This window comes from Raphanus sativus, chromosome 6, assembly GCF_000801105.2.
Source record: "Raphanus sativus cultivar WK10039 chromosome 6, ASM80110v3, whole genome shotgun sequence".
NCBI lineage: Eukaryota > Viridiplantae > Streptophyta > Magnoliopsida > Brassicales > Brassicaceae > Raphanus > Raphanus sativus.
The window spans coordinates 37,867,625-37,881,635 of record NC_079516.1 but is presented as its reverse complement, the minus strand read 5'-3'; the positions used below and the strand labels follow the sequence as shown (position 1 = coordinate 37,881,635).

Below are 14,011 nucleotides of genomic sequence, written 5' to 3'. Positions count from 1 at the left end.
GTCAGGTTCGGATAATAACACTTCGGGTTCAGTTCAAAATTGTATTACTTCCTAAAACCCATAAAGTAACCATATATCGTTCGGATTCGGGTTATATCAGTTCGGTTCGGATATAACCAAAGTAAAAAATAAAAACTTAAAGCAAAATATAAATAAAAACATCTAAACTAATTAAAAATTAATCTCTCTCACATAAAATTGATAAAATAATAATAAAATGTTAGATCAAGCATGAAAACAAACATCATTTGTAAACAATATACATTACATTATGGAGAGTAAACTTGTTATTTCAATGAGTAAATTATAAAGTATTTATTTATAACTAATTGTGTACTTAAAACATTTATAAAAAATTTAATATTTATTATACTATATCATATTACCATAAATATTTAATTTCATAATTAAAATATTTTTATATATTTAAAAATATTTATATTAACTATTAGTTTTAGATTTCTCGGATTACCCGTTCGAGTTCGGTTAATAACACTTCGGGTTCGGATGTTTTTTATACCACCCTACAACACCCGTTCGGATATTTTTTACTTTCGGATCGGATAACGGGTCAGGTTTTTCGGTTCGGATTTCGGGTTCCGGATTTTATACCCATGCCTAATAACAGCTAAAGCTTTTGATGTCTAATTTTCAAACTTTTTAAAATAATAGCTACCACTTTTAAAACCAAAATTTTTACGGTCATATTTCTAAAATAAAAGCTAAAATTTATACAGTTAAAAATTTAAATTAATGCTTCGATTGATACACTGATGAAAAATAGTAATACTATAAAATAATATGCTGCAGACATTGTATGTTCTCATTAATTTTTTTAATAAAATGATTAGTACAACACTAGCATCTAGTATACAATTATAAAATTATCATAAAAGTTAGTATACAATATATTTATTTAAAATAATATATATTAAATTATAATATTTATTAATAATATATTATTTATCAAAAATACTGAATCTTATTTAATTATATAAATTAAGTTTTAAATATGAAATATTACCATTTAAAAAATAAATGTAAAATTTATTTTAAATATAAAATTTATTTTGGATTTTAAAATAATATTTGATGTTATTAAATAAAATAAATTAATTATATAAAATTTATATATAAATTATTATTATTTATTTATTAATAGAGCAGTAAATGATTCATGTAAAATATATGACATATAATTTATTTATTTCTAAATAATATAGATATATTTATTTTATAATATATAATTATATTATTTTATGTTTTTATATTATATTTGAATTATGAAATATTGTTCTTATAAAAATTTAAAAATATTTAATCACAATTTTTATTTTTAAAAACACACAAATTTATCTTTTTAATTATGAACATACTTTTATATTATTAAATAAAAATAAATTAATTACATAGGAAAGAGTCGGTAAGCGGCGCAAAACTGTTAAACTAGATATTTTAATTGGGCCAAAATATCTTTGAGCACATTCATGGGTTGCGTTGTTACTACGAACTCAATATAATAAATGAGCAGCTAAGCTAGAGATTCATTCGCAAACACACAGCAGGTCCATCGTCTGAAACTTAAATTTTCCCCAATTCTCAGATCAGCATCAAACCCTAGACCTCGAGGAACCAACCATGTCGTCTAAGCAAGGTAAATCAATTTCTAGTGTTCATTCATGATCTAGGGTTCTTCAATGATATTCGATTAATGTCGTCTTCGATATGCTAATCGTTATCGTTGTAATAAACAGGAGGAAAGGCGAAACCTTTGAAGCAGCCAAAAACTGATAAGAAGGAATACGATGAGGTGATGACTCTTACAATTCGTATATCACATTCTTTTTTTTTTTTCACACTTTTCTAATTTCTTGAATGTTAATTGGGCATATATATACTGCAGCACGATATGGCCAACCTTCAGAAGAAGAAAGACGAGGAAAAGGTTAGTTTTTTCCTCTCTTGTTCTTGTTAATTGTTAAGTTTTTGCATCTATAAGTTAGTCTTCTTTGTTTTTTGGCTCCTTTTATTTCAAGCAAAGATTGTGTGTTCTTCTCTACAATAGAGGGAGATGGGTTTTCTAAAAGCCTATAAAGTGCCCCCTTTTCTCAGTTTGGTCACCTTGATGCACTAAGTCGCTAGTAATGACATTTTAAGTGGGGGGGGGGGGGTCAGTTTGTTAATTGGTTGCTGGTTTAGATATCCATTACGGTGTCTTCCGAATAAAATTCGGGAAATGGTATTGGCTGGGACGCTTATTTCAACGATGGTTTGGTGAAAACGGGAACACTGACCCGTAGCAATAAGAAACATGCTTACTTCACTTTGTTCCCACCCAATGATGCCCAAAACAAAGATGCTTACTTCACTTTGTTTCGACCCAATGATGCCAAAATACTTTTATTTTTTAGCCTCTCTTTCGCATGAGAAGGACAGAGAGGAATCGTTTTGTTGTTGAAAGCCTGACCCATTTTTATTTTTTGGATGGGTATGGTAAAAACAGGCACTTAAAGAACTAAGAGCCAAGGCATCGCAGAAGGGATCTTTTGGAGGCTCTGGTCTTAAGAAGAGTGGCAAGAAATAATCCCGCTTTGTATCCATGAAGCGTGTCTTTGACAGTGCTTATTTATCAACTTAAAATGTTGTGTAACTTCCTATCATGTCTGTAGGGGAGTGACTCTTATCCCATAACATATGTTTGCTTTCGCCACTTTTTCATTTCAAAAGAAAAGAAAGATGGTTTCTATCTTAAAGCCAAGTGATGCCATAGTTCTCCATCTCCTGATTCAGTTTGGTCCAATCTTAGAAACTGCTGTTTGTCATAAATTGGAGACAGAATATGTTTGCGTTGATAACATAAGACAATAAGATGAGGTAGTAACTGAGGGTGACACGTTTCTTTCTTAGCGAAGTTGTAAGTATTAAAGCTGCTTAATTGATAAGAACTGCATACTATAAAAGAAATTGCTTTCACCCTGCCCTGACAGAAAGCTGATCCAGAGGGGTCTTAGAGCCTGAAAGAGCCTGCTTTTCTCCTTGAACCCTTGATACTAGAATTTGTGAGTGGATCAGAGAACTCGTAGTACATGTCAGTGAAGAAATTGTCAACAATGTCCAGGTACACAGGGCTTCTAATGCTTGAGTAGCATCTAAGCGCTTCCTGTACATCCGAAGCATGCTCCACGTCTCTAAGATCCACCATGTTGAAATCTTTCATCTTTTGCGCCATCATGTCACCTCTCCTCTTAGCCTCCTCCAATGGCTCTGCAACCTTCTTCTTCTTCGGTTTCTTTTTATGTTGGACCTTGTTGATGAGACTCTCATCTCTGGTTTCTGCAACAGCCGCGCTCTCGCAGGAGATAACGCTGTAGGTTTCTTCAGTTTGGGAATCTTGTGGACAGCTACGGTGAAGACTGCACGAGAAGGGGCTCAAGAGTGGAGTGTTGTTGTTAGGTAAGTTTTGGTATTTGCCAAAGCAGATAGTGGACTTGATGCTCCCAAGGCTCTTCCTTAAGAAACGACCAACTCTCTCGATTGATTTCGTTGTGGGTTTCATCATCTTTGTTTTTTTTGTCTCTCATGCCGTTTTCGTTTGGACAATAGCTATATTTATTTCACTCAAAACCAAAGATAAACATTCATTCAATGGCATGTAGTAGCTGAAGAAGGAAGCTGATATGATATGTCGGAGTCAAGAATTAAAGAAGGTGTCATCATGATATGTGTCCACTTTTATTGGTAAGGAATCATTCATCGCATTGATAACCAATGTTCAAAATGGTCCCCTACTTATCCTAATTGCATCCACTCATCAGAGCTAACAAAAGGCTGCAGCTTGTTCTTAGCTATAGTTCAGTTTGAGTTTTGCCAATTGCTTGCTTCCTTCTTCTAAAGTAATTTTTTTGGAGGAGAAAGTGCTGTGGCAGCTAGCTTTGAAAGTACTATGTTTCCTTCTTGGTTGTAGACTGCTTTCAGTGGTATATGATTTGATTCATTGAGATGCGTGTGTGCTCTGATTACTGTTTACACAAATCTAGCAAAACTCCACGTAATACACAGAGGATTTACAAAGCACTAAGTATCAGTTTGGTGGTGGTGTGTATTGACCAAAGAGATGTTTTTCGTCATGCAACTGTTTGAAAGACTGCTCCATTTCCGGAAACGCAGAGAGTAGCAACAGCTCCAGAAGGTCAAATGCCAATTGTTTTAGGCACACTGATGACTGAAACAACAATGTTAAAACAATCAAACTCAATACTTGAGCTCCAGCTCTCACAACCTAAATCAACACAAAAATTGGAGGAATGTTTACCTGAAGGAAGAAGTAGAGGTCTTCCGCACATTGTTTATACTCGTTTTGACCCACAAGGCTCACTATAGTCGCTGGAGCTTTTTCTGTGCGCTCATGGTAATATTCAAAACATTTATGTATGTTAGTTCAACAAAGCTTAGAATACCATTGATTTGATGAAGCATCAGATGTGTCATTACCGATCATCAATTCATGAACAAACTTGGCTCGTCTCTCTGCTTCTTGTTGCTGCTCTTCGTCAGAACTACTGGATTGTTGCTGCCTTTTTGGATGTTTTCATAAATATCCCATCCGGCCATAGTATCTGAGAGGTTCATACCAAATCTCAAGTTCAAGTGAAATACAATATGGGTGTCACTGTTAGGCAATACTTTTTGTCCATTGTTCACTGTGACTATGCAAAAGAAAGAGCGTTTCTCACCTGTTCAACCCGCTGAATTCCAGAAGCAACTACAGTTCCCCGCCGCAAGAGACGAATTTTCTCTAGTACCCAATCGTCTAAAGCATCGCCCATCCCAAGTTGAAGTATCTGTTTGGCAACCCAAAAAGCTTTCCGCCTTGCAAATGTACAAAAGTAGATATGATCAAAACAACTTCAATTTCTTGACTGAGAAAGAAATACAGCTACTGACTATAAATGTACCTAATCCACCCACCCTCCTGGAGCTGTAAAACAACATCTACCAAGTCTAGTAGGGGTAATGTTAGCTTTGGAGGAACCCACTGCAAGAAAGACGGGTTGTAGCAAGCACAACAAGACACAAATCCAAGCACTGGCTTCATCGTTTCCCGCAATTCAAAAGAAAGAATCATGATTGGATGGTAAATATATACCTCTGTGGGCAAGCCGGGGAAGGCCATAGCATCAGCTTGAATACTCACTTTCAGCCCGCCGTTTTCTTTGCTATTTCTCACACCTGAACCAGACGTCTTTGTATGACCATTTCCAGCCAGGAGCTTTCACTTTTGGCTTCAGATCATCCACCTCAACGTTATTCCTTGCATGTTTACCCGATTTCCCATTCTCTGAACTCAGGCTTTCTCTGGAAGGAAGAGGACCTGGCGTCGCCTCAGTCACATTGGCCGTATTTTTAGAAACAAACTGTAGATGTCTTAGGGGCAGGTTTAACTGAAACGATTTACTAGTGACAATAAATAATAGCAAACTAGTTAAAATAAAAATCCCATTGTGCTGTGAATTACACACCAGTGAGCGTCTCAATGATAGAGAAAAAACTTGAGAAGGCATAAGTCTGCAGCAGCAACATTTTTACACATTCAAAATTTGTTACCACTATCTGTATCATTTTTCCTTTTCTGCTGTTCGTTTTTCAGTTGCACAAGCTCAACACCTGTTACGGAGGGATCCAGATATCTAGAAAAATGATCAGGAGAAACTTCCGAGAGATCTTCAGACTGAGAAGTCTCTTTTGCAGCACTAGATCCGCCATTAGTCTTTGTCCTTGATATCACAGCAGCTTCGACCCTCTCATTAATGAACCTGGAAGAGAAATTGAGGATCACGGTGGTGAATATAAGAGGGAACCAAACGTGGTGGAAAGAGGTGGTAATAGCTTACCTAGGATTGGCTAAATTAAGGACTGGTCGCATCACAGAGCAAGCAAGAAGCTCGCCTCACGGTATAATGGAAAAAAAAAAAACAGTGCATATCCTCTGGCCTAAATGTTAGTGAAATGAGTCTGTCAATTATATGCTGCAAAACCTTTTTTTTTTTAAAAAGAGAAGCATACTATAACCACATGATAGCGTAAAACATTAAACATAACAGCTCGTCGCCACTTAAAAAAGTACCTTGTGCTCAGATTCAGGAGAGAATAACGCAGGGTGCAATTTATCATCTGTGGCCATAACACGTACGTCTTAGTTCTGAGTCTCGGTCTTCGAAACTGAGGCTTCTTCTCCGTTTTCTCTCAATCTTTGCTTGACATTGAGATTAAACAAACCTTGTCAATAGATCAATGAGATTAATGTTTCTAAACCGCCGTGAAAGCTCCCCGAGAATATGGTTAATAATAAAAAAAACAAGTTCCTCTCGGGAGCTTGCTTATCCGGTGTTATGCGGGAGTACCAGAGATCAAGCACCCATTCTGAAACGAGGTGACGGGTGAAGTGATCGATCCATTGCGTCCTCAACGACGTGTGAGTTCACTTTGCTTCTCCAGTCAGACCGTGGAGCCGGTTTAGGGAGCTCTGGAGGTTTAGTTAGAGACGGTGCATTCAGTGAGGGAGGTTTGTTGTTATTGTAAGCTGCAGCTTTTCTTTTTAATTCAATGTCGAATGAGAAGGAAGTAACGAAGGAGGATGATCAAGCACGCGGCAGCAGAGAGGTTGGCCCAAACCGATGAACTCGTCACTAAAAAAAGGTACTCCCTCTGTTTTTTTAAAGATGTATGTTTTGGAGTTTTCACACATATTAAAAAAACACATTAATCATGTATTGTTTTTAGAAAATATCAAATTTCAATGCATTTTAACCAATAGTCTTTCAATAAATTCAATTAATTTTATTGAAAATTGCAATTTTTATATAAAAAACATAAAAAATACATCTTTTTGAAACAAATATTTTTTCCAGAACATGCATCTTTTAAAAACAGAGGGAGTATAAAACAAAACGTCAGTAGCGGCAAATGGAGACTCTCTCAGTGACGATTGACGATTTGGTACGTTTCTCCGGCATAAGTTTCCGGGAAGATGGAAAGATCTTTCCTTGGTGGTTTGCGATCAATTAATGTTACAATTGGCACACGGCAACCAAGTCCATGTGCTCTTCGTGACTATCGAACCCTGGTTGGCCAAAAACCCTTGGCTATTTCGTTAATTTGAGTGGACTTGGGTTAAGATCGGTTATGTTTTACCGGATTTAACCGTTTTCTAAAAGGCTGAAACTACGGTCCAAAGTGTGCATATTCACAATTTAATAGAAGCAAAGATAAGTTTCCCCTCACGTGCATGCACATGTCGATGGGCAAGGCCATAGGTAGAAATGGCTAGCTGATATATATTTTTCTGGCGACATTATTTGCATTTGATTGCATGTGGACGGCTGCATAGGCTTAGTCTATGCACCAACTAAGCCTTTGGAAGAAGATACAACTGAGGCGGACCAACGCAAAGAGCAGGTATAGTTTTCGCAGGTATACTACAAATTATTCAATAAAAAGGAAGGACTTTATAAGAAATCGTCGCACAACCAAAATCCTCACATGCACAGATGAATGAATATACGACGAATGCATTATTACAGAGGCAGTATTATTGCAATAATAGTCCAAATCTGCTACCACAATGGTGGAACCGGATGAAAATATGGCCCCTGTAATCTTTAGATGCTTGGCTCGTTACCCTACCTTTAGGCCAAAGCCATACGCTTTCTCGCTTCAAGGGCCTAGAGTTTAGAGAAAGCATCCAAAATGAATCTCTCTACAAGAGAAACAAATCATGAAGAAAAGGAAACGAACCTGGTTTTCCCAGTTTGTGCAGCCAGTGACAAGTGCTAGCAGAAACGTTTGCAGAACGGCACCAGTTTGTATTCCAACCCAAAGGCCAACACCTTTGAGATTAACCCAGAAGGCTAAAGTTGCTGCAAAGGGTATCCCCCAGAGATAGAAAGATCCTAAATTGATATAAGCTCCTAAATGTTGCCATCCACATCCCCTTGCAATACCTGTTCACCATTTTTAAACATCGGTTAGGAGTGGCAGAAGCATATTATTAAGACAAGAAGCACTTGGCAGTTGCACATATGTTGAGTAAACAGAGAGTAAACAATATCAGACAATAAATCCTTATTTGAGTAGAGAAGGACCTGAGAGAACGCCTTGTAAACTGTCTAGTATGATAGAGATAGAGACCAATGGAGCCATCTTTGCAACGTAGTCAACCGTTGCCTTGTCACTGCTGAAAACATACCCAAAAACATTCCTGCCGAGTAAGAGAGACATACTCACTACCACTGATTCCATTACTGCAAAGGACGTTGCTGCGTAGACCACAATATGTGCTGCTCTATAGTTTCCAGCACCTAGTTCGTTTGAGATTCTTGTGCTGCACAAGAAAAACATCCACTTACGAAACATGAAACCATATCACTCAAGAATTATACAGCATAGGTGATTACTACATCTCTTACCTTGCTGCAGCGGCGATGGCAAGTGGTATTGAATATATTGTCGAAATTGTTTGGAGACTGCACATAGATTGAAAAAAAAAACATTATGTTTTGGCAGATTCAAGAAAATGCAATGGAGAGTTACCAGACAGAGAGGACAGAAGTCTCCAGTTCTGGGTTGGGTAAGAGACCAGAGAGTAATATCATGAGTTCATATGACCACCACTCTAGGCTGCAATGCAACCCATAAAAGAAGTTATTTTAAAAAAATGTGGAGGCAATAAAGAAGTTGAAAAGGCACATAGAAAGATGGAAGTACCAAACCATAGCCGCAGAGGGAAGAGCATATCGGAAGAACTCTCCAACGCCATTGAATATCTCCATAGAAAGAGGCGCACGTGTCTTAGAACAAGCAGAGGAGAAGAACATGATAGATCCAAGAAGAATGGCATAGAGCCAGTTTGACAAACCCATAGCCAAGGCTCCTCCGAGAAAACCAAGCCCTGATTTGTAAACAAGAAGCCAGCATAGAGGAACGTGGAGACAGAACACAAGAAAAGAGGTAATGAGGAGAGGTCTGATCATGCTCTGGTTTTGGAAGTAGCGAGTGAGGGGCTGTAGAAAGGCGTAAGAGAAGAGTCCAGGGATGAGCCATGCAGCATATCTGCCAGCTTCGTGTGCAATAGCGTGGTCTTGGCCAAGGAAGACAAGAAGCTTCTCCATGTTGAACCAGATGATAGAGAGAGGGAAACAGACTAATGTAAGACAGAACATAGCTGTGTATGTCTGAACACCTAGTTTCCTGTATAGCTTAGCTCCATAAGCTTGACCACTCAGAGTATCTAAGGCGCATGACATTCCTATCTAGCATCACACACAAAAACAAGAGAGTAACAATCAAGTGTTAAGGATATGGTAATCTGAGGACTTAAAACAGTTATTATATATATATACTAGGGGTTTGCCGGCGCGTAGCGCCGGTTTTGCTAATATTGTTATGATTTGACTATAGTTTTATTATTTAGAACATTTCTCAACAGTATTTTAGAAAACAAAATATGTATATGATTTTATGGAATTTATTAATTTGATTGTAGTCTTTGCAAAGTTACCATGAAAGAAATTTAAGTTGAAATATATGCATGAGAGTTTGAAAGTGTAATAGCTGAATTATTTATTATTTAAATGAAACTTATTAATTTAAATTATGATTTAGAAAATTTATAAATGTGGACTTCATCTTACAATGATTATATTAAATTAGAGTTTATACATATATATTTATATGTGTGTATATATATATATATATATTATGTTGTGAAAATATTACTTTTCACATTATATATATATATATATATATATATATATATATATATATATATATATCAATAATTAGATATGATAGTAAAGATGCCTAAAAACTTAAATTGATAAATCTATGCTAGTTATATAAACTGCATTTTTATTTATTTTTTATTTTGCGTCATCTCATTTGGAATAAGATGATTTTTTGTCACGTTTTATACTATCAGCTTTGTATTTGTTCGGTTCAACTCGGATTACTCTTCAGTTATCGGCTAAAATGGAACCAAACCGATAACCCAAAGTAAATGAAATTGATCTTGTTTTTGGCTAGATCCGTAACTGAACCGATATTCTTATTTCGGATCGGGTTCGGGTTTGAGATTTATGCCCAGACCTAGTTTTGTATATTGGGATGATGGGGAGGTGTTATAATAGTTTGATGCTTTGGACTTTTCTAGGTTGATTTCTATGAATTATATTTTGTGAGCGGTGCTTATGATGGTAATTTCAAATAATCACAGGTGTTATATTAACCGCTAGTTTCTTCTCGCTCTGGATTTGTCAAAATTAAGAAGTTGTGACTATATCGATTTAACCAATCAGATGTATATTGATCGTAAAGATACATTCGAAGTTGGTACAGTGTATTTTTAATCCTAAATCTTAGTATTAAATTTTTAAATTTTTTGATATTTATTGTTGTTGAGTAAATTTTTTTGGATGATGTAATTATGTGGTCATCTCTATTTGTTAAGAACATTATTTAATGTTTTTATTATGTTATATCGTAATAGGTTATAGGTTAATATATTTTGTGTTTGTGTTTTTCAATAATATGTTTTGTATATAATAGTAAAGTCTCTGATGTAAAACATATTAAATTTCAATAACTTCGCATTTATTGTTTTACGATTAACAGTTTAACGTTATAAATTGTATTTTATTTTTTATTTGAATATAACTATTTTATTTGTTGTTGAATATTTTATATGAATTGTATTTTTGTAAGATTTTTATTTGCAATCGTTATAAGATTTTTTGATGGCATTCATGAACTCCCATAACTCATCTACTTTCTTAAGATTGCATGTTTTCCAGAGCAACAACCAAACTTCAACTTAGAAAGAAGGATGTAGGATGAAACCATTGTGGCGGCATATGTGTGTAAGGAAGCAAAATGTTGAATCTGGTGAAGCAGGAAAAGTTTGATTATTTGCATTCCTATTTATTAGCATCTATGAAATTAGGAAAAAAAATTTTAAAATCAATGTCATGGGAGATATCTTCAATGAAAGAGTTAATGGCCAGACTTGATGAGCATGTTTCAGTGACACGGAAATGTTATAATTCAGTAAAAGTTTTGCAGGTGGAACATAGATATGAATACACGATAACAGTAAAAAAAGAAGTATGTAAAATATTGGGCTTGGTTGTCAAAAATTCTGGAATTGAGTCTCAACATCTTAATTAAATAAATTTGCATATAAATAATTTTAATAACTCAATAAAAAAAAAATTAAATGATGATGACACATGGCATTTTTCCTCCTATAGAGATACAAAAGTCTACTTTTTATTATATAAGATATTTAATCATTTGGGAAATAATGATATACTAGATATTGACCCGCTCTTTAAAGGGCGGGCATATTTATTTTTTATATTTATTCTAAAATTTTAATTTTTATATTTATTTTTAATTATACTTGTGTAATATATTTTTTAATGATTATAAGAGGCTTTAATAATTATATTAAAATAATTAGACCACACTTATATCAATATGTTATGTTCATGTTTTAATACTATTGATATATATATATATATATATTTCAAACTTGTACACCCACATTTTTAGATAAGAAGTTAATGAGAAATCAGTTTTGAAAATATATTACAATATATGGAGTTTAATGAATAATTTAAAAATAACTAAAATAACTAACCTTAAAAATAGGAATGACATTTTTGTTAATTCCTTGAAACATCGAGGGGATGTCAAAATAAATGCTGATGTTTTAATTGTATTGATATACAGAGCCGGCCCACAAGCCTGATAAAACATTTGCATTAAACCTTCAAATTTTTTTGAAAAACAATTGCATGGAAATAAGTCTCTAAATTTGTAAAAAAAAAAAATTCGGCTCTATTGAATTCTTTTTAATTTTTTTACACCCTCCAAAATTTCAGAGCCGTCCCGTATATATATATTAACAAATAGTATTTTGGCGGCTATAGACAATTGTTATGATCAGGACCGCCCATAGTTGAAGAGTTGCAGTTTCAACTTAAAAGGAGAAAACATACGATGAAGCTGAAGCCAGTGACGTTGCAGAAGGAAGAAGCTAAGGAGGCGCCAGCGAGAGCGAGGTTACCAAGGTGACCAACCATCACCATTGATACGATCTGTAACGTGAACTGAGCTATGACCACAGCCGCCATAGGAGCGGCAAAGAAGACGATGCGCTTTAGCTCTTCGATGTATGATCCCTCTCGCAGATCTCTCCATGTCCCTTTCTCGACTCTGTCTACTGGTAACAGAAAGCTATCACTGATGTTGCTCTCTGCCTCCGCCATGGCTAGTGCCAACAAGCTAGCCAAAGAGAGAGAGATAGAGAGACTTTTAAAGACTTGTGTGCATGTCTGATGTCTCCGTTCAACTAATGTTTTGCGCGTCCATTAAATAAGCAATTTAACTTGCGACTAAGATCCCAACGACTTTTCCTTGTTCGATCGTTTTTCCTCAACTACAATTATGTATTGGATTAATTGTCAAATTTGATTTGATGTATTGTCATCGTCAGTGTATTGGATTAATTGTCAAATTTTGTCGGTTTGTGAGTGATTCAGAATTTATATCGAAATGTATGCCGCATTTCTAAAGTTATCATCAAATCATTCATACATGTTTTTGCGTCTATAATAAAGAGTTTTGTTTGACTTAAATTCGTTTTCCATCTTCTCAGCATCGCTATTTTGACCTTTTACATTACTTCTCACACTGTTTTTTTTTCTTTTTTGATAATCCAGGTATCCGAAACCTCTCACTTAATCCGACTATCCCACTGCATCCAACCAGAACTAGCGAGGAAAATCTTGGAGACCAAACGGAAACCATGTTAAATCCGTTGTGGCCGGGGCTCGAATTCATGATGGCAGGCACCTCAGCCGAAGTTCCTTTACCACCAGACCACGAGGCCCAGTTAAGAGAGTATGTTATTGCGTATTCTTTCCATTTTAAAAAGATATATGTTTTAGAAAAAAAAAATTATTTCAAAAAATTGCATCTTTTTATATTTTCAATGCAATTTTTCTCAACTAATAATGAAAAATTGTGAAATTCAGAACATTAATTGCATTTTATAAAGTTTTATTAGTTTAAAAATATAAAAATGTAAAACTACAGAAAACTATACGTTTAATACTAAGATTCAATGTATTTTATTAATAAGTACGAAAAATCCAAAACATGGATTAATTTGAAATGGAGAGAGTACTATTTTTTCAATTACTATAGCGTTATTTTTATTGATTAGACAGAAAATGTATCTTTTTGCATTGTAGGATGATGAGAAAAACGGTCGTTAAAAAAAAAGGATGATGAGAAAAACTCTGTGAAAATTTTAATGCATTCAAACACAATCTTTTGTACCTAAACACTTCATACTTTCTCTACTTTGAGTGCAAGCCAATCTGAGCACCAACCAGCCTGAAATACCATTTACGAATGCAAATATAGACTTCTTAAGAGCATCTAAAAGGATATATACACTGCAATCATAAAAAAAATTATGGTTCATGAAACCTCTCAGAAATAACAATTCATGTACAAAAGATGCAAAAAACAGTGGCTTGAATTATATGATATACACTATCAAAGCTTTATTTTGATTGTCCACACAACTTCGATGGTGTTTCTTCAATGCATTTCCAGTGTTCTTCGACTCATATGCGGTTTCAAAGAATTATATTCACACACTGTTTTATAATATCAAAACATGCTTTTTGGCATATCACCAGAGGTCCTAAAATCATGTTAAATGCAACTGCAAGAGTAAATATACACTGATCTAGTTGCAGTTAACCCTGAAACTACAATATATTCACCAAATTAACAAACTTTCCCCATTTCTTTTCTTATTAAGGAACATCAATGGATAAACTGAAGCAAGAGACATATACTAAACTAAGCATAAACAATCCAAAGATAAAAGCATCTCACACTGAGACAATTACCAAACAAGCATATATATGTCTCATTT

At 34.8% G+C, this 14,011-nt stretch overlaps 3 protein-coding genes and 1 pseudogene across 4 annotated transcripts; 1 reads left to right on the top strand and 3 right to left on the bottom strand.

The window, feature by feature from the left end:
* The first annotated feature begins 1,445 nt into the window (after positions 1 to 1,445).
* LOC108812765 (uncharacterized) lies at positions 1,446 to 2,753 on the top strand. The gene is made up of 4 exons (XM_018585111.2): positions 1,446 to 1,654; positions 1,755 to 1,810; positions 1,904 to 1,945; positions 2,504 to 2,753. The coding sequence occupies exons 1-4, from the start codon at positions 1,639 to 1,641 to the stop codon at positions 2,582 to 2,584; spliced, it is 195 nt and encodes a 64-aa protein (XP_018440613.1). The 5' UTR covers positions 1,446 to 1,638; the 3' UTR covers positions 2,585 to 2,753.
* Positions 2,754 to 2,870: 117 nt separating this feature from the next.
* Positions 2,871 to 3,620, bottom strand: LOC108812764 (uncharacterized). The gene has a single exon (XM_018585110.2). It carries the CDS (start codon positions 3,557 to 3,559, stop codon positions 3,008 to 3,010), a length of 552 nt encoding a protein of 183 aa, XP_018440612.1. The 5' UTR covers positions 3,560 to 3,620; the 3' UTR covers positions 2,871 to 3,007.
* Positions 3,621 to 3,683: 63 nt separating this feature from the next.
* LOC108812763 (uncharacterized) lies at positions 3,684 to 6,688 on the bottom strand (annotated as a pseudogene).
* Positions 6,689 to 7,430: 742 nt separating this feature from the next.
* LOC108805929 (protein DETOXIFICATION 12) lies at positions 7,431 to 12,452 on the bottom strand. Of its 2 annotated transcripts, none has more exons than XM_018577921.2 (7): positions 12,057 to 12,452; positions 8,764 to 9,308; positions 8,590 to 8,676; positions 8,466 to 8,522; positions 8,142 to 8,380; positions 7,795 to 8,000; positions 7,431 to 7,721 (listed from the first exon to the last, which is right to left on the bottom strand). In XM_018577921.2, exons 1-7 carry the CDS (start codon positions 12,324 to 12,326, stop codon positions 7,686 to 7,688), a joined length of 1,440 nt encoding a protein of 479 aa, XP_018433423.1. In that variant the 5' UTR covers positions 12,327 to 12,452; the 3' UTR covers positions 7,431 to 7,685. The 2 variants fall into 2 exon arrangements, with proteins under 2 accessions (XP_018433423.1, XP_056843488.1); XM_056987508.1 differs by having other exon boundaries at positions 8,764 to 9,304; positions 12,057 to 12,190.
* Positions 12,453 to 14,011: the final 1,559 nt, after the last annotated feature.

Coding starts and splice junctions, on each gene's coding strand:
- LOC108812765 (XM_018585111.2), top strand. Junction 1,811..1,903: donor ATAAGAAGGAATACGATGAG/GTGATGACTCTT, acceptor TATATACTGCAG/CACGATATGGCCAACCTTCA. Junction 1,946..2,503: donor AGAAGAAAGACGAGGAAAAG/GTTAGTTTTTTC, acceptor TGGTAAAAACAG/GCACTTAAAGAACTAAGAGC.
- LOC108805929 (XM_018577921.2), bottom strand. CDS start 12,326: ATGGCGGAGGCAGAGAGCAACATCAGTGATAGCTTTCTGTTACCAGTA. Junction 9,309..12,056: donor TCACTGGCTTCAGCTTCATC/GTATGTTTTCTC, acceptor GTGTGATGCTAG/ATAGGAATGTCATGCGCCTT. Junction 8,523..8,589: donor ACTTCTGTCCTCTCTGTCTG/GTAACTCTCCAT, acceptor ATCTATGTGCAG/TCTCCAAACAATTTCGACAA.
- LOC108812764 (XM_018585110.2), bottom strand. CDS start 3,559: ATGATGAAACCCACAACGAAATCAATCGAGAGAGTTGGTCGTTTCTTA.